The following is a 19,771-nucleotide window of genomic DNA, read 5'->3' on the forward strand; positions in this document are numbered from 1 at the left end:
ATGGCCATCATCAAAAACATCTACAAACAATAAATGCTGGAGAGGGTGTGGAGAAAAGGGAATCCTCTTGCACTGTTGGTGGGAATGTAAACTGATACAACCACTATGGAGAATAGTATGGAGGTTCCTTAGAAAACTAAAAATAGAACTACCATATGACCCAGCAATCCCACTACTGGGCATATACCCTGAGAAAACCATAATGCAAAGAGAGTCATGTTTCACAATGTTCACTGCAGCTCTGTTTACAATAGCCAGGACATGGAAGCAACCTAAGTGTCCATCGACAGATGAATGGATAAAGAAGATGTGGCACATATCTACAACGGAATATTACTCAGCCATAAAAAGAAACAAAATTGAGTTATTTGTAGTGAGGTGGATGGACCTAGAGTCTGTCATACAGAGTGAAATAAGTCAGAAAGAGAAAAATAGATATTTATGCACCCAACATAGGAGCACCTCAATACATAAGGCAAATACTAACAGCCATAAAAGGGGAAATCGACAGCAACACAATCATAGTAGGGGACTTTAACACCCCACTTTCACCAATGGACAGATCATCCAAAATGAAAATAAATAAGGAAACACAAGCTTTAAATGATACATTAAACAAGATGGACTTAATTGATATTTATAGGACATTCCACCCAAAAACAACAGAACACACATTTTTCTCAAGTGCTCATGGAACATTCTCCAGGATAGATCATATCTTGGGTCACAAATCAAGCCTTGGTAAATTTAAGAATATTGAAATCGTATCAAGTATCTTTTCCGACCACAACGCTATGAGACTAGATATCAATTACAGGAAAAGATCTGTAAAAAATACAAACACATGGAGGCTACACAATACACTACTTAATAACGAAGTGATCACTGAAGAAATCAAAGGGGAAATCAAAAAATACCTAGAAACAAATGACAATGGAGATACGACGACCCAAAACCTATGGGACGCAGCAAAAGCAGTGCTAAGAGGGAAGTTTATAGCAATACAAGCCTACCTCAAGAAACAAGAAACATCTCGAATAAACAACCTAACCTTGCACCTAAAGCAATTAGAGAAAGAAGAACAAAAAAACCCCAAAGCCAGCAGAAGGAAAGAAATCATAAAGATTAGGTCAGAAATAAATGAAAAAGAAATGAAGGAAACAATAGCAAAAATCAATGAAACTAAAAGCTGGTTCTTTGAGAAGATAAACAAAATTGATAAACCATTAGCCAGACTCATCAAGAGAAAAAGGGAGAAGACTCAAATCAATAGAATTAGAAATGAAAAAGGAGAAGTAACCACTGACACTGCAGAAATACAAAAAGATCATGAGAGATTACTACAAGCAACTCTATGCCAATAAAATGGACAACCTGGAAGAAATGGACAGATTCTTAGAAATGCACAAACTGCCGAGACTGAACCAGGAAGAAATAGAAAATATGAACAGACCAATCACAAGCACTGAAATTGAAACTGTGATTAAAAACCTTCCAACAAACAAAAGCCCAGGACCAGATGGCTTCACAGGCGAATTCTATCAAACATTTAGAGAAGAGCTAACACCTATCCTTCTCAAACTCTTCCAAAATATTGCAGAGGGAGGAACACTCCCAAACTCATTCTACGAGGCCACCATCACCCTGATACCAAAACCAGACAAAGATGTCACAAAGAAAGAAAACTACAGGCCAATATCACTGATGAACATAGATGCAAAAATCCTCAACAAAATACTAGCAAACAGAATCCAACAGCACATTAAAAGGATCATACACCATGATCAAGTGGGGTTTATCCCAGGAATGCAAGGATTCTTCAACATACGCAAATCAATCAACGTGATACACCATATTAACAAATTGAAGGAGAAAAACCATATGATCATCTCAATAGATGCAGAGAAAGCTTTCGACAAAATTCAACACCCATTTATGATAAAAGCCCTGCAGAAAGTAGGTATAGAGGGAAATTTCCTCAACATAATAAAGGCCATATATGACAAACCCACAGCCAACATTGTCCTCAATGGTGAAAAACTGAAACCATTTCCACTAAGATCAGGAACAAGACAAGGTTGCCCACTCTCACCACTATTATTCAACATAGTTTTGGAAGTGTTAGCCACAGCAATCAGAGAAGACAAAGAAATAAAAGGAATCCAAATATCGGAAAAGAAGAAGTAAAGCTGTCACTATTTGCAGATGACATGATACTATACATAGAGAATCCTAAAGATGCTACCAGAAAACTCCTAGAGCTTATCAATGAATTTGGTAAAGTAGCAGGATACAAACTTAATGCACAGAAATCTCTTGCATTTCTATACACTAATGACGAAAAATCTGAAAGTGAAATTAAGAAAACACTCCGGTTTACCACTGCAACAAAAAGAATAAAATATCTAGGAATAAACCTACCTAAGGAGACAAAAGACCTGTATGCAGAAAATTATAAGACACTGATGAAAGAAATTAAAGATGATACAAATAGATGGAGAGATATACCATGTTCCTGGATTGGAAGAATCAACATTGTGAAAATGACTCTACTACCCAAAGCAATCTACAGATTCAATGCAATCCCTATCAAACTACCACTGGCATTTTTCACAGAACTAGAACAAAAAATTTCACAATTTGTATGGAAACACAAAAGACCCCGAATAGCCAAAGCAATCTTGAGAATGAAAAATGGAGCTGGGGGAATCAGGCTCCCTGACTTCAGACTATATTACAAAGCTTCAGTAATCAAGACAGTTTGGTACTGGCACAAAAACAGAAATATAGATCAATGGAACAGGATAGAAAGCCCAGAGATAAACCCACACACATATGGTCACCTTATCTTTGATATAGGAGGCAAGCATATACAGTGGAGAAAAGACAGCCTCTTCAATAAGTGGTGCTGGGAAAATTGGACAGGTACATGTAAAAGTATGAAATTAGAACACTCCCTGACACCATGCACAAAAATAAACTCAAAATGGATTAAAGACCTAAGTGTAAGGGCAGACACTATCAAACTCTTAGAGGAAAACATAGGCAGAACACTCTATGACATACATCACAGCAAGATTCTTTTTGACCCAGCTCCCAGAGAAATGGAAATAAGAACACAAATAAACAAATGGGACCTAATGAAACTTAAAAGCTTTTGCACAGCAAAGGAAACCATAAACAAGACCAAAAGACAACCCTCAGAATGGGAGAAAATATTTGCAAATGAAGCAGCTGACAAAGGATTAATCTCCAAGATTTACAAGCAGCTCATGCAGCTCAATAACAAAAAAACGAACAACCCAATCCAAAAATGGGCAGAAGACCTAAATAGACATTTCTCCAAAGAAGATATACAGATGGCCTACAGACACATGAAAGAATGCTCAACATCATTAATCATTAGAGAAATGCAAATCAAAACTACAATGAGATATCATCTCACACCGGTCAGAATGGCCATCATCAAAAAATCTAGAAACAATAAATGCTGGAGAGGGTGTGGAGGAAAGGGAATACTCTTGCACTCTTGGTGGGAATGTAAATTGATACAGCCACTATGGAGAACAGTATGGAGGTTCCTTAAAAAACTACAAATAGAACTACCATACGACCCAGCAATCCCACTACTGGGCATATACCCTGAGAAAACCATAGGTCAAAAAGAGTCATGTACCAAAATGTTCATTGCAGCTCTTTTTACAATAGCCAGGACATGGAAGCAACCTAAATGTCCATCGACAGATGAATGGATAAAGAAGATGTGGCACATATATACAATGGAATATTACTCAGCCATAAAAAGAAATGAAATGGAGGTATTTGTAATGAGGTGGATGGAGTTAGAGTCTGTCATACAGAGTGAAGTAAGTCAGAAAGAGAAAAACAAATACAGTATGCTAACACATATATACGGAATCTAAGGAAAAAAAAGGCCATGAAGAACCTAGTGGCAAGACGGGAATAAAGACACAGACCTACTAGAGAATGGACTTGAGGATATGGGGAGGGGGTGGGGTGAGATGTGACAGGGTAAGAGAGTGTCATGGACATATAGACACTACCAAATGTAAAATAGATAGCTAGTGAGAAGCAGCCGCATAGCACAGGGAGATCAGCTCGGTGCTTTGTGACCACCTAGAGGGGTGGGATGGGGAGGGTGGGAGGGAGGGAGATGCAAGAGGGAAGAGAAATGGGAACATATTGTATATGTTTAACTGATTTACTTTGTTATAAAGCAGAAGCTAACACACCATTGTAAGGCAATTATACTTCAATAAAGATGTTTAAAAAAAAAAAAAGAGAAAAATAAATACCATATGCTAACACATATGTATGGAATCTTAAAAAAAAAAAAAGTGGTTCTGATGAACCTAGGGGCAGGACAGGAATAAAGACACAGACGTAGAGAATGGACTTGAGTACACAGGGCGGGGGAAAGGTAAGCTGGGACTAAGTGAGAGAGTGGCATTGACATATATACACTATCAAATGTAAAATAGATAGCTAGTGTGAAGCAGCTGCATCGCACGGGGAGATCAGCTCGGTGCTTTGTGACCACCAAGAGGGTTGGGAGGGAGGCGCAAAAGGGAGGGGATATGGGGATATATGTATACATATAGCTGATTAACTTTGTTATAGAGCAGAAACTAACATGACATTGTAAAGCAATTATACTCCAATAAAGATGTTAAAAAAAAAAAAACAACCTTACCTGGATTACATGAGTCCAGAAAAGCACATCCATCATGTGAAGTGATTTGAAAAATACTGATGCCTGAGTTCTACATCCAGAAATCCTGATTTAATGAGGCTGGAGTGCGGCCTGGCATGGGGATTTTAATATACTTCCCTGGTGATTCTAATATGCAGCCAACGTTGAGAATTACAGACATCTGTGAATGATATAGCAACGGCTCCCACATAATTGCTTTTATTGAACTATACTCCAGCACGATGAGGGACATTATCTGTATAGTAAATGATATCAGTAAAAAAACAACTCCAGAATAATGATAAGGTGTCACATCAGGGTTTAATTTACTATCTTACACACTCTCAACTCTATGAGAAACTTCTCTCTCGTCTCAGAGTGGGAGGTATTTGTGCTTCTCCTAAACCACAAGTGTACTTTTACCCTTGGACATCCTAAATCCTGTAAATGACCTTGCTTTCCTCTCTGGGAAGGTCCTAGAAAGTTCAGAGTCAAACTGGAGGCCCCCAACTAACAAGTGACTCGGATTTTACTGGCACACCATCTTAGCCTTATTTTCGCCTTAGTTCATTTTCTTCAGTTGTGATATCATACAAGCTAACTTAAGTCGTTTCCAGAACAAGCCAGGATGTAAACATATTTTTTAAATAATAAATAAGGAGCATGTGCCACTGACTGGAAGAGGAATGAGAAGGAAAACAATCAAGCGCACCAGCTTACCCTGGCAACTTGAACACACGAAGTTCTATAAAAATATCCACCAAAGCCTACTTATTAAATAGTTAATGTCACTTAAAAACAGAAATTCCTGCCTCATTTATTGGAATATGGGGAACCATGCTGAACTACAAATGCTAAATATCCTGCCCCTATGAAACTAGGGATACGCAGGAAAGTCAGTACTGAAAGCTCCTAATGCAGTGTTTTCAAATGATAAGAATCAAACTTGTGGTTCCACTCACCTTCAGCAAAGTTTCCATATGGCAACTTTTGTTATTCTTTATTATAAATTTAAGCCCCATTAGCTACTGCTCTTCCTGGTGGCTGTAATCATCATAATAGCAGGAGCTACACTACTTCTCAGCTGACTTCCTCTTAATAGCTTCCAGGATGCACATCTGAGAACCATCTCACCACATTTCACAAATATCTCATTCTTGACAACCCACTCTATTCTTTGCAGATCCTTTCAGGCTGTATGCACATGCCTGAAAGAGTTATAAATTCCAGCTCTATCCAAAATTATCTTTCCTCTTGTAAACCTTTCCGCATCATCTCTTTGCTACATTCTACAAAGAATGCCTTCATCTAATACTTTCAACAATATTTGATATTGAATGACCCTATGTTTTATGAGTTCATCTCAGCGGCTAAGTGTCACTGGACTTCCTCAAAAACTACAGAATATAGTGTCTTCTACCAAGATGTATGAACTGACCACACACATCTGTAGACACAGACGTGAAGCTCTATAATACTAGAGACTGAAGGAACCTCAGAGGTCATCTAGTCCACGCCACTCAAACCCCCATTTTGCAGACTGGAAAACAGAGGCCCTTGAGAAATATTAATTTAGGTAGCCACTCCTGTATTAATACTTGGGTGGTGTCCCATAAATTCATTGTTTAGTCAGTTATTTGAAATTTGGTACATATTTTCTCATTAAGAAACAATGTTACAACAGAACATTAGACTCCCTACAAAATTATAATTAGGATGGGTGGTGGTGATGATAATACAACAGTGAGAATGTACTTAACATCACTGAACTGTACGCTGAAAAATGGTTACGATGTTCAATTTTATGTTATATGTATTTAACACAATTTTTTAAAAATTCTTATTTAACCCATGAAGTGGATGAAACGTAATACAAGAAGGAAGAGAAGGAAGGAACACCACCACCTTGCCTGGGTCCACCTGAGGGTCCTTCCTTGAGTAAATGTCTGATTAATTGCTTCTGCAACATCCATTTTCCCCTCCGTCTACCACTAGCTCCCAAATTCCCTTAGGGAACTGGTCCTCCCCATTCTCAGCCTTAGTGGGGCTGACCCCAATTTCATCTCCAGGAGTGGCCAACCACTGGCTTCAGGCAGTCCCCTGGCCCCAGTACTGGTTCACGAGCCATTTCAGGCCAATGAGATTCAAGAAGTATATGTGTGTGTATGTGTGTGTGTATATTGTGTTGTTTCAGAGGGAGGGTGGTACCTCTGAAAACAAACAAACAAAACCTTCTTTTCTTTTTTGCTGGAGCTACCATAAGAGAGCTAGCTCTTCCTCTGAACAGGGGAGTGGGTGAATGGGAGACCCTGAGCCACTGTGGCCACTGCTGCCACCATGACAAATGCCAAACCGAGGCCTGAGCCAGCACACAGAACTGAGCACAGAAGAGCATGCAGTACTGGAAGAACTGCCGAGAAAGGGAACAGAAGCCCTGATGAAGTCATGAACTGGAACAAGCCACACCTGAAGCTGGCCAGACGTACTCCTGAACTTTTCACTAGCATAAGCCGGTAATTCTCTACTTTGCCTTAGCCAATTGCATTGAGTTTTATTTGCAACTGAAAGATTCCCAACAGATACAGTTCCAGAACAAAGTCTGAAATAAACAAAGTGTGTTCCTCATTCACTTCCCTTTCTGAAACCATCTCCCACCAGCCACTGTTTTTCTCTCCAGGCACCCAGTGCCCTCCTTCTCTGTCCCAAGGTCTCCATTCTGATATCCAACCCAGGCCTGCACTAACTCCCAAAGTGCTTCAGGCCCCAGTATTACCTTCCTCTTTCCTCTTATTTTTTCTATTCGCACCCCCATTCAAATTCATAAAACAAAAATAAAGAAAAAATACATAAATTACTATTAGTATATTATCAATGAGACCAATAGGGGATTCGAAGTTTGGCTCTGGCTACATCAAACTGTACAGGTCAACACGTATGCCTGGGTGGGAGAGTCGCTGTTCGAAGCAAGTTTTGTGTACAGTCCTGGGGCAGAGGCAGAATGACGTCTGTTTCCTAGTGTAACCCTACAGTGAGATGCGGGCTGAAAGCACAGAAGCTGGCTTTACAAGGGGACATGTGAGATGCAGGGCACAGCAAGTGCCACTCGAGGGCCCAGGGTTCAGAGTGTGACCCAGAGTTGAGGAAGTCTGGAACACAACTTGTCCAGAGAGGCTGAAGAGTATAGTGCTGTCTGTCACCTTGGAGATTTTGCCTGAGAAGCAGCATCTTAGTAAGAAGGAAGCAGTGTCCTCAGATGAAGCAGAGCAACTGCAGCGGGAATAACCTCCTTCAAAGGCTTGTGGCAGCCGAGCTCAACGAGGGACAGAGTCGTGATCACCCCCTTGACTCAGAGATAATGGGCAGGCTATTAGGAGACAAGGCGTTGCAGTCCTCTGTCTACAGCTAGGAGAGGTGAACAAGCAAAATGGACATTATCAGTGTCTCTACATCAAGACTTCCTTTCCAAGCTGCTCCTCCTTCCTCTTGCGCCACGTGATTAGTTAGTGACAATGGCCACATAGACCCACAGGCTGGTGGGGCACGGGGTTCTTCAGGTTACACAAAGGAGAATTTAATAGGGAACGGTCAAAACAGAATGTCAGGGAGTGCCAGAGAAGGAGACCTGGAGCCGTATCACAGAACTTCATGGAGGAGAAGGTTCTAGAAGGGTTTAACAGATGGAAAGATCAAGTGAAAATGGTGAGACCTTCTTCAAGGAGAAAGGAATGGCACGACTGAGGGGGTGAGGGAAGAGAGCAGGGGTTGAGTCTGCATCTGGGCAGGTGTGCTTGTAGCAGGGCCGGGTCGGGGGGAAAGTAAGGGAAAGTAAGGGGAGAACACAGGTGTGAAAGGACAAAGAGACCCAGGGAGACTGGGGTCTTTGTTGGGAGCCGTCCGCCTTGTTGAGGTGGGCTTGGGGACAAGAGTGAAATGAGCTTACCTGCAGGCAGTAAGTCAAACCACGATCACAGATGAGTGACGAGAGCCCCTTAGGACTCCCAGGAACGTTCACAGTTTTAAAATAGGCTGCTCGTTAACCCAAATCATCTAGAAACTGTTTGGATTTCAGACAGTGGAGGAAGAAGAAAACAAGTGTTCTGGGGCAGGGCCCCAACCTATTCCCATCCACCTCTCCGCACCCAGCCTGGGGGTCGGCTGGGCATCCACAGTACCTCCTGGTTCTGCCCAACTGCAGTCCCCACAGCACTGTGACGTGCTCCAGGGCCGGTTTCCTGCTGCCGTTGTTGTGGCTTCAAACAAGGTCACAGCTGTGTTTGGGGGCCTGGACAATGGCGGACATTTTTAGTGTATTTTGAAGTAGGATATATTTAAGTTTTGTCTGGTCTGCACTTTTTAAATAACCTGCCACACTCATTTTTTAAATGACAGCAGGACTTCCCTGGTGGCGCAGTGGTTAAGAATCCGCCTGCCGATGCAGGGGACACGGGTTCAAGCCCTCGTCCAGGAAGATCCCACATGCCGCGGAGCAACTAAGCCCATGCGCCACAACTACTGAAGCCCTCACGCCTAGAGCCTGTGCTCCGCAACAAGAGAAGCCTCCGCGATGAGAAGCCCGTGCACCGCAATGAGGAGCAGCCCTTGCTCACTGCAACTAGAGAAAACCTGCACGCAGCAATGAAGACCCAACGCAGCCAATAAATAAATAAATAAATAAAATTTATAAAAAAATAAAGTAAAATGAAATAAAAATGACACCAGCGAATGGACTTAATGTCACTGAATTATGCATTTAAAAAACACCAGTATCCTTCCTTTTTTAACAATTAACACTTTTTACGCTTCCTATGTAACAGAACTATTAAACGAAATACTTGCAAATATGAAATTTGCATTTTACCAGGTGAGTTTAAAGCCTGAGCATCTCTACTAATGTATAAGAAACAGTAATAATAATACCCATGGTACACATTATTCTTACAATGTAGATTTGACAGTTTTTTAAAAGATACTGTTTTGTTTAATTTTCATTTTACATGATCAAAAGAAATATTCACAGTAAAGTAACTGAATAAGACACCCAAATGAAAAACCGAGCCTTCCCTAATCAGAAGGTCTTCCTACAACAACCAAAGGAATAATAAAAAAAAATCCCCCAAAAGAAATCACCCCTCAAGCTTTCTGAAATTAGCAGAGAATGTTTGCAGCTGACCTATTTCTCTCCCACACGACTATGTTGATAATTGACTTTTGTCCCCCAGGGAAGTGCTCAAATATAATTGAGCAGCACCTGCCACATAGAAAGTACAGTTTTATACACCCAATAATTCTCATAAATATTGTACTTAGCTTGGGACTCAAGCACTCTGCTTTCTCCTTAATTGTATCTCTCAAGGAAGAAATATAATTACCAAAGCTGAGTTATCACAAACATCTAGATAAAATAAAAGAAGTAATTTGAATTGTAAGTACCCAAGACATTTCTATCACTAAAAATTATTGAAAATGATGGCATTGATCACTTTTCTTTAATCCTGACATTTTTCTTTAATCCTGTCGATCTCATCGTATTTCATAAATCCCTTCTATAGATGAGTCACTCAGTTTTGTTCAGTCTTGATGACAAGGAGGCCAAGGGTAGGGATTTGATTTCCATGCAGGTCAAATAGTTTTACCCCTCCCCCCCAAATTCAGCTTTATGACCTGACACTGCAATTCCAAAATAAATACAAATAGGATCCACCCAATTCAACACCATGACTTGAAGTGCTGTCTGGATCTAGGCTTAAGGAAAGGCAAGTCTCTTTCCACAGGCAGGCCAACATTTGCATTTAGACCAGGGGCTACGACTGGAAACCTTCAGACTGGTGTAGAGAATATGCTAATGAAATAATCCAAAACCAGTCACAAAAGATTACTTATTATTGTATGACTCCAGTTACATGAATGTAATTTGGAATGAAATGTCCAGAACAGGCAAATCTATAGACACAGTAGATCAGTGGTTGCCTAGGGCTGGGGGTGGGGAGGAGGTTGGGGAATGACAGCTAATGGTTACAAGGTTTTTTTTGGGGGTGATGAAAATGTTCGAAAATTAGATTACGGTGATAACAGAATACAGCCTCTGAATTCCTGAAAGAATGACTTCCTCATTTCTGTTCCACTCACACACACAAAGAGGCCAAATAAGAAAGCTGTGACCATAAAGCATTCCAACCTTAACAGTGAGGATTTTGTCCACTTGTTTGATTTGGAAACATAATCAGCCTTTGAGCTGTTACCCTAGCACTAGGCCACTGGAGAAGGAAGTGGGCCAGGACGATAAATTCATCTACGTGAGTTATTATGCATTTCCATTACCATTGGTCTTTCCTGCATCAAAAAAGAAATTGAAAAAAAAAATGTCCTAAGGAGTTAAAAAATAATATCATAACATTCAGACACAGTGAGCACTACAAAAGTTTACCATTTCTAGTGATTCTGACTACCTGAAAAAAATGCAGATTCTTTTCAAGTTTGTTTACAAAATATTTCCTCTCAAAACAAAGACTTCTGCTCCAGCAATTTAAATTGCAGCCCTGGAGAAAGATACCTCCACCAACAGGAAAGAACATAAAATGAGAAATAAAATAGGCACACTTTGTCATCCAATGATTACAGTGAAAATGATCAGAAAGATTCAGCAGATGTCTCTCAAGTTTTATGGCCCCATCTAACTTATACTTTCAGTACATAAAGCACAATGCTGAATGTCATCCTTTGGATTCAAGTAATTACCTCTGCTCTGTTTATGGGTGTAATAAGAAAGGATATAGCAAAGAAAGTAGGAAAGTTTAGAGAGGGGCATGTTTTTCTAGTTAAAATGAAAACCGTCTTCAAGGAATTTCAAAGCACTATCTATATTCAAGCCAGGTGTTGGTAATTCATCAGCCTTCTCGCTTTCTGAAGGGCGGGCTACCGAAGCACACAGCTTGTCATTATTGTTACTTGAAAGCAATAAAACTATTCCCTTAAAATTGAATCTGTAATTAAGCCTCTTCATTAGTTCAGGCTTCTAGTTCTCACCCTACCCCCCTCCCTGACCCCGTGCACATGGCTGAATCCATGTAAAATGCCTGACGTGTCGCTCTGTAGTCAAGTTCATAACTTACACTCTTCTAGAACAAAGAGTGCGTGTTCTACCTCTATGTTTTCCTGGCTCAGGGAGAATGAGGACATGTAACTGTGTGAAGGCAGGACCATACTGGCTGTTTAAATCAGAATGGGGTTTTATTGGGGTTCTTTACAGATAACAGCCTAGCTCTTCTTGAAACTTATCAATTTGATGGATTCTAATCTGGAGAGGTATTATCAAGAGAATGTGTGATTGGGGACGGTAAGGAAGTGCTTTGCACAGCCCACCGGGGAAATACTGGTGCAACGCCCTGGACTCAAAGGAAGTGAACACCATCCAGGGGCTCTGCCTATACCGGGCAGGGGCTCAGATGGTCCTTCTCTCTCTCTCTCTCTCTCTCTCTCACACACACACACACACACACACACACACACACACACACTCTGGCTGAAAAGGGCGAGCAAGCAGAGAGGGTGGCGCTGTTCTAGGAAGCACTCCTCTCCAAAGCATTGCAGAGGCCAAACATGGAATGCGGCCTGCACGCTCCACTCCCCACGAGTCTGTGGACATTTCCTGGGGTCTTCAGTGAATCTGAGTGAGGTGCAAGCCCACTCACCCTGGTTAGGGCTTATGCTTTCTTCTGAATCTGAGCTGCAGAAATAAGACCAAGAAAGGACCAGACTCAGAGGACAATGATGAGCTTGGACAACGTCACAACCTCAGCCAGAAAAGATGGGTTAGAACTCGACCTGCTGGGCCCAGCTAACCCCACTGAGTTAGTAAGCTCATCCGGAGCGAAGAGACTCATTTCTACAACTAGCTACAACCCGTAGTTTGTAGACAAAACTACATTCTCTTCAGCTCTGCCCTTGCTTTTTCCCTTGATGAAGAAACAGTCCCTGCTCCTTGATAACAGCATTGTCTGGGGCAGCACGTGGAATAATTACAGGGAGAGGGCCACAGCAAAGCCAAGGTCATTTTCAGCTTCATTTTCACGTGGCGTCCTATAATTTTCTAGAAGCATTAAAATTTGAATCAGAATTTATGTAAGCTTCAATAACATCTTATCAACCTAAACTGAAGGATAAATAGTTCTTTATTCTATAAAAAATGAGATTTCGGGAACTCTGCACGCCAAGAACAGAAACTCGGAGAAAAGAAAAAACGACTGCTTAACTGGTTAGCTGCCTAGTAATTAGATTTCTCAATCAGAAAGAAGCTTCATAAATTCAGTTCCATTTATTCAAGCCCAAGAGCCAGAACGAAGCACAGTTTGCCACAGAGGCAGAGTTCTTTTTTGCTCTATCAGATCTCAATTTGGGAAGATGCATTCCGGATAGAATTCACAAAGGAAATAGGTGTAAACTTTTCCTGAAAGTTCACTGTCACTGGATTATATCATTTAGCAAGGACGGTCGACTTACAGAGCAAGTAAAAGCCTCCAATTTTGCTGATGAAAATGATTCATTATTATCTTCCAGGCAGCTAAAATATAATAATAGTCGTGCCAGTCCTGGCCTGTTTTCCTCAGATTCATCCTCTCCTTTTTCTGCTCTGCTTTCTGTCTCAGGGGGCCCATGGCCCGCAGGTTGTTTCCCAGACTCCCATGTCAGCTGGTGTCCAGGTCAGACAGTGGGAGGCAAGGCAGGGGTGGGGAGCACAAGAAAGGAGAAGCCAGAGTACTTCTCCCCATTTTCTCCACCTCAAGTGGCTTCTCTGGCAGAGGCTGCATCTCCTCTGTGTCTCTCGCTCCTACAAACAGTACCTCACTGGTGCCAGCACCTACCAGGTGGTTTTGGCCCCTGGGTTCTAGTTACAGTCTCCTCCCCTTGTCCTTGTACCTAGAGGTGAGAGCAGCTTCCTGCTGTTGCTAACCTCTAGGTTTAGCTTTTAAGCCCTCCCCTCATCTGTTTAATCATGTCTCTATAATTCAAGTCCCTCAGCTGTAAAAACTCAAGTAGTTTCATCTTCTGGTTAGACGGGCTAATACAATCACTAGTATGTTAGTAAGTAAACAAACAAACAAACCTCCATGAACCGTGAACCATGCAAACAAAAATTCCATCCCATGATAAAACTGGGAAAAAACTACAGTCTGCAGATTCTTCAGTGGTTGCTTTGCTCTTCACAGTAACCATATAAACTAGGAATATTTCTAGGCTCTAAGAGGAGTAAGTCCTTTCATGTGTCCACATCTATGTGTGTTTGTGTGCCTGTCTTGATTATTCAGGGATGAAGTGTGTTGTGGTGGAAAAACTGTAGAATCTGAGTGGGGGTCTCCTGTCTCTGTTCTGCCACTATCTGTTGATGTGACCTTGGTAAGGGCTTTAGGTCCTTGGGTCTGTGTTTCATTCATCTGAAAATGGGGAATCAAAGTACTTTCCCTCCACAATCTCTTCCGGTTCTATAATTCTGTGATTCTAAGCTTATGGATAAATTTTGCATATACGCATGACTCCAAGTGTATGATTATTCTTAGAGCTATGCACAAAGCATATACCTTCTGTTGATGAATCTGCATTTCATCAGAGAAATGTGTCTATAACCAGTGCTCAAATTAGAACCCAAAGAATATTTTTGCCAACCTGTTTTATTATAGTATCAACTTAGTATCTGAATGTGTTTTAGATCTCTATGTACAGTGTGGGTTCACTGAATTATTGTAATGATCATCTGATTAGCATAATCTAAAAAAACAGAAGGAACCTTGCTTTAAGGTAGATGGTTCCAAAGATGGCTGCAACAATATCTTCCATTCTATGTGCTCCTTTGTAAGGTGACCTTGACACACCCCATCAAAAGATAGAGTCTATTTCCCCTCCCTTTGAAACTGGGCTACCCCTTTGATTTGTTTTGACTTAGAGATTGCAACAGAAGTGATGTCATATAGCTTTTGATACCAGGTCTTATAAAGTCTGCAGCTTCAGCCTTTGCTTCTTGGGATGGTCCTGCTTGGTACCTAGCCACCATGTTGGGAGGAAGCTCAAGCAACCATGCTGAGAGGCCCAGGTAGAGGAAAAGTGAGCCCTCTGCCAAAATCTTACCTGAGTTCTCAGTCAGCAGCCAGCACCAACCACCAACCACACGCGTGAGGCTGTCTTAGACATTTCAGCCTTCCCAGTACCCAGGTAACATCACACAAAGAAGAACTGTGTCTGCCCAGTACACAGACTTTCTTTTAAATGTTGTTGCTTTAAGTCACTAAATTTGGGGGAGGTTTGTTAGGAGGCAATTTCTCCAGATTAAACAAAGAGTTTAATATTGGAGCAGAACCTCACGTCTAAAATATATCAAGCTAGTCCTCCATTCATCCACTCCTTCATTCAATCAAATGAGTATTTACTGAACATCTACTATGCTAAGTGCTGAGGACAAAAAGGAGACCAAATACAAACATGTCCCTGCCCTAGTGGAACTTGTTATCTGGATAGGGAGACAGACATTAACAAAAATATCTAATTACATGTTAAATAATGCAATGTTAAATAAATAGTGATGGTACTATTGAGAACTGGCACAATGCACTCTGGGATGAGGTACACGGTTAAGGAACTAACCTTAACAGGGAGGTTAGAAAAAGAAGTGAAGACTAAACTTAGGTCTCAAGGAAGATTAAAAAATCAACTAGGCAGAAGGGAGAGCAAGAGCCCTCCACACAGACAACTCAGCATGTGCAAAGGGCCTACGGCAGGAGGGAGGGTGGTGTGTTCAAGATTTGTGTCCAGAGCTTAGAGATCATGGCTTAAGATGAGGCTGGAAGCTGTTAGGAGCCAGGCCTTGTAAGACTCTGCAGTTCTCATAAAGGCAGACTTAACAAGGAGAGGTCAACAAACTGACCTCACTCTGATCAGATTTTCCTTCGAACCCCAGTGGGGAGAAAAGTGGGAGTAACCCCAGTGAGAATAACCTGTAGCATTCTACCACACAAACTGTATGCACAGTGCCACTCATGGGTATTTCATATACTTAGCACACATGGGCATTCTGCAGACACCCTAATTCCTTACTCCATTTCACCGTATTATTTGTATACATCTATGTCTCCATAACTAGATCATAAAATCCTTTGGGTACAGAAGCTGTGTCTCATTCTTCTTTTCATTTCTATTCCACAACATCTAGTGCAGTGTTAGGCACATAGCAAATATTTAATGTGTTTCCTAAAAATGTTAAACATGAATAAACAATCCATTCATAAATAGCCTGTCGAAAGTAATCTCCTGAGAGAAAATTCTACAGCCTTACTTGGAAAGCCATTCCAATGATATCAACACTCTTCGGAAAGTCTTGCTGTAAAAGCATCATTCCTTTCTAATTGTAGCCAATTCTCGAGTTTCATCCTCAGTGAAGACTGACAACAGCCCATCACATTTCCAAAGAACGTCTTTGTGTACTTTTTTTTTTTTTTGGCTGCACCGCACAGCATATGGGATCAGAGTTCCCCAACCAAGGATCAACCCGAGACCCCTGAAGGGGAGGCGCAGAGTCTTAACCACTGGACCGCCAGGGAAGTCCCATCTTTGTGTACATTTTGAAGATCATTACTGGGTCACCTCTAGCTCTCTCTCCTTTCAGTGGCAAAATACTTAATCTTCTCACTTTTCCTCAAACAAATAATTTAGCTGCTCCCTGGATTCATTCCAAAACCTCCATCCCTCCTAAATTGTGGAGGGCAGCAATCTAGGAGACCAGGAAACAAGGTCAAAGATGCCAGAGGGACTTTGTGAGCAGTCCTCAGGGGAGAGGCAGGCTCTCTGTCTCAGTCTGTTCATTTTCAGGCCAACTCACATGTGTACATGTGTACATGTGTGCACACATATTCATCTGTGCATACACACACATGAACACTGAAATTTTTTTACCAGCTCAGAGAATAAACACTGTTCTATTTGATGAGTTTGCCAGCTGTCCTCTGTTCTTTACCACCAGCCCAGATTTACCCATCTGATTCAACACATCCTTTTTTTTTTTTTTTTTTTTTTTTAGTAAGTGAGATCTTCCCCCTCCCATCTCTGTAAATGATATAGCAGAGAAATGAGCAGCACTGTTTTTATTGGTATCCTCACTATCTTCTTCATGTGCAAAGGCATCACACAGATTGTGAAATACATCAAGAATTTGAAAACAATAAACCACTGGTCACTCTACAAATAATGAGTCTGTAGTAACATAAACAGTTGTGCTTTTTAAAAAAATACTTTTTTGACATTTGGGTGAAAACTGTTCAATTTAATTTCAAAATACACTGTTAAAGTTACATTTGGAATCATTTTTAATCTCTTGTCAAATAAATAAAAATCCCTCAGTTATTTTATTGTAGCCATTATCAAAGTCTACATTATGCCATTTAAACAAGATCATATATAGGATGCTTACCGAACTGTAAGTGCTCACAAAAATTATGTATTATTTTTGTGCAGAAAAATTAGTTAAGATTGTGTATGTAATACAATCACAGCTAGCTTCTGAATTTAAATTAGGCCATCTTATTACACCAACAAATCCTAGCCTATTTTCAGAAAGACTTATGAAATATATTTGTTCCAAAAATCTGCAATGGTTTAAATTACTCTCAAAATTATTTAGCATGAATACTTTTTAAATTTTTAAGCCAACACATACCAGCACACTTAACAAGAACTTATACATGCATTATCTCACTTATTCATTTAAACTGAGGAAAGAATAAGAATATTACAAAGGATATTGATGGCTCTGTGCTTGGAAGAATAAAACATTAGTGAAGTGATGGTGTAGCTGAACTCAAAAGTTTTAGTCAAACAGCTCATGGAATACACTGCTGTATAATTAGTATTTCTAAGAATTTGCAATAATAAAACACTACCAAAAATAGGCACCTACAAAATAACATAAACAAGATTTCAGTCACCTAACTCAATTTTTGTAAAAGATGAAGAATGTTTTTGCTTTATTAAATACGTAAATAATCTAAGCACTGCAAAAAGGATAGAATACACTTTCGAATGAATTCAGGATCCAAAATATATTTTTTAAATGTACATGCTTAGTACTCACTCAATTAAAGAGTAGTAGGAATAATTTGTTTCTGCAGAAAATGCATGCCTATGTAATCAATATTATGTAAATATGCTCTATGGACTTTTTAGGAGAGGTCTGAGTCCAATTCTAAGTCTAATACCCAATTCGTCATGGATAATCTGTTTAAATTGATGACAATCACTACAGAAACACACTGCAGCTGCCATCATAGGTTAAAAACACATTACACAATGATCTGAGTGACCCAGAGGGAAAAAAATTTCCCAAGGTCACTCCAGCAGCCCACAGCGGAGCCTTGGGATAAAAACGTCTTGGTGCGATGACCAAAGTCCTCCCAGGGTACCCCGAACTAACACACCTCGACAGTTTCCGTTCCAAAGAGAGATCAAGGTGATTCCCTTTTGCATGATCTCTCTAGCACCCAGCAGCTATGTAAGGGTGGTTTCTTTGCAGCAAATTAAGGAGCAATTTCCTGTGTCAAGGTAAAAGGCACCTCAGCATTCAGCGGAACCGGCGATTTTTAGCACGGTCAACACGCACTAGAACCACGCGGAAGAAAACAACCCCTAAGAAAACAAAAACTAAGTGTAGCACCACCGAGACCCCAGAAACTGAGGGCCGGCCTTCGCTTATTTCGATTTAAACCAGAGCCGGCTGTCTTTCCCTAACTGAGCAAATCAAATAGGTCCCAAAGCGAGACCAAACTTTCTGTTCCAAGTGTCTTTCATTTGACCAGAGCTCCGAGATGACAAAGGAGAGTATTCAAAATACGACAAAATAGAAGAGCCCTCTCTCAGCCGAATCACAGCAGTTGTCCGGCCCCAGGGGCTCTGATCGCTCAAAGTCAAGTCACACGACTTTAAGACGCTTCCTCACGCATCGAAGGTGCAAAAAGAAATGGCTTCCACTCTTAAATTCAACGTCCCTGACCTAAACTAGGTCCCCGCCGGCTTGTGTCCACACCCACAAACTAACTTCCCAGGACCCGAAGACTTGGGAACCCGGGGCAAAGAGTGAAGGACCAGCCGGAGCTCCCGCCCGCGGCCGCAAAGCGACGCGCGGAGACGTTACCAGCCGCTCCCGCACGTGGGGGCCGCGCTCGGCTTCCTGACCCCGCGCCGCGCGTTCGGCTTCCTGCCCAACCTGCTCCCCTGCGCCCGCCTCCTACCTGTCTGAGGATGAAGCTGGTCGAAGTGGTGCTGCCATCGGATCTTTTCAACCTGCTCCTCCGGGTCGTGGTGCCTCGGGCCACCTGGACTCGACACACGGAGCCAGAAAGAACCCGGTGAGGACGGCAGTGTGTAGCCGGGCGACCACCCCTGGCTAGAGTCCGCCTCCGGACACCAGATCCCCGGGGTCCCCCAGAGCCCGCACCCAAGTCTCCTCCGCGGTCCCCAGATACAGCCTCCACCCCACCCACCCACTCAAGCCTCGACGGCTGAAAAGGTGCCCGAGAAGAGCAGCCCGCGAGCACCCACCACATCCATTAACAAAGACTCTCAGGGTGCGGGGTCCGAGTCCCCGGCATGGGCTGGGGAAGGCTGCGGGCTCCGGAGCGGGAGCGCAGAGACCCGGACGAGGTGAGAAGGAGGAGGACGAGAAGGAGGAGAAAGAGGAGGGGCGGAGGAGGAAGGGACTCGGGGGGAGGGGGGAGGGAGCGGGGCCTCAGACTCCCAGGACTGGGGGCCAGGCGCGCCGGGCGCGAAGGCGGGGCGCTCTAGGGCAGGCGAGGAGGGGGGAGGAGGGGGAGGAGGGGGCGGTACCTGCGAGGTGGGGGAGCGCGGCCCGTTCGCCGTCCCGTTCTTGGCGTAGGAGGACATGGTTCACAGCCGCATGGCCGGCCCGTGCGCGGTGGGCGGAGGGCGGCGAGGCCCCGGGACGCTCGGAAGCGGGAGGTAGGGGAGGGCGGCAGGACTTCCCCACCCGCTCCCGGGACCGCGCCGGCTCCCGGGCTCCCTGCCCGC

The 19,771-nt window shown here is 42.3% G+C and overlaps 1 protein-coding gene across 1 annotated transcript in view; it reads right to left on the reverse strand.

Moving 5' to 3' along the window:
• The window catches only part of CACNB4 (calcium voltage-gated channel auxiliary subunit beta 4), a 259,470-nt gene extending 240,014 nt beyond the window's left edge, over positions 1–19,456 (reverse strand). Inside the window, exons 1-2 of the mRNA XM_036857323.1 lie at positions 19,286–19,456; positions 18,976–19,059 (exon numbers count right to left, since the gene is read on the reverse strand). Of these exons, the coding sequence (XP_036713218.1) occupies positions 18,976–19,059; positions 19,286–19,294 (93 nt within the window). The 5' untranslated portion in view covers positions 19,295–19,456. The remainder of the gene's footprint in view (positions 1–18,975; positions 19,060–19,285) is intronic.
• Positions 19,457–19,771: the final 315 nt, after the last annotated feature.

This window comes from Balaenoptera musculus, chromosome 7 (genome assembly GCF_009873245.2).
Source record: "Balaenoptera musculus isolate JJ_BM4_2016_0621 chromosome 7, mBalMus1.pri.v3, whole genome shotgun sequence".
NCBI classification, from domain to species: Eukaryota; Metazoa; Chordata; class Mammalia; order Artiodactyla; family Balaenopteridae; genus Balaenoptera; species Balaenoptera musculus.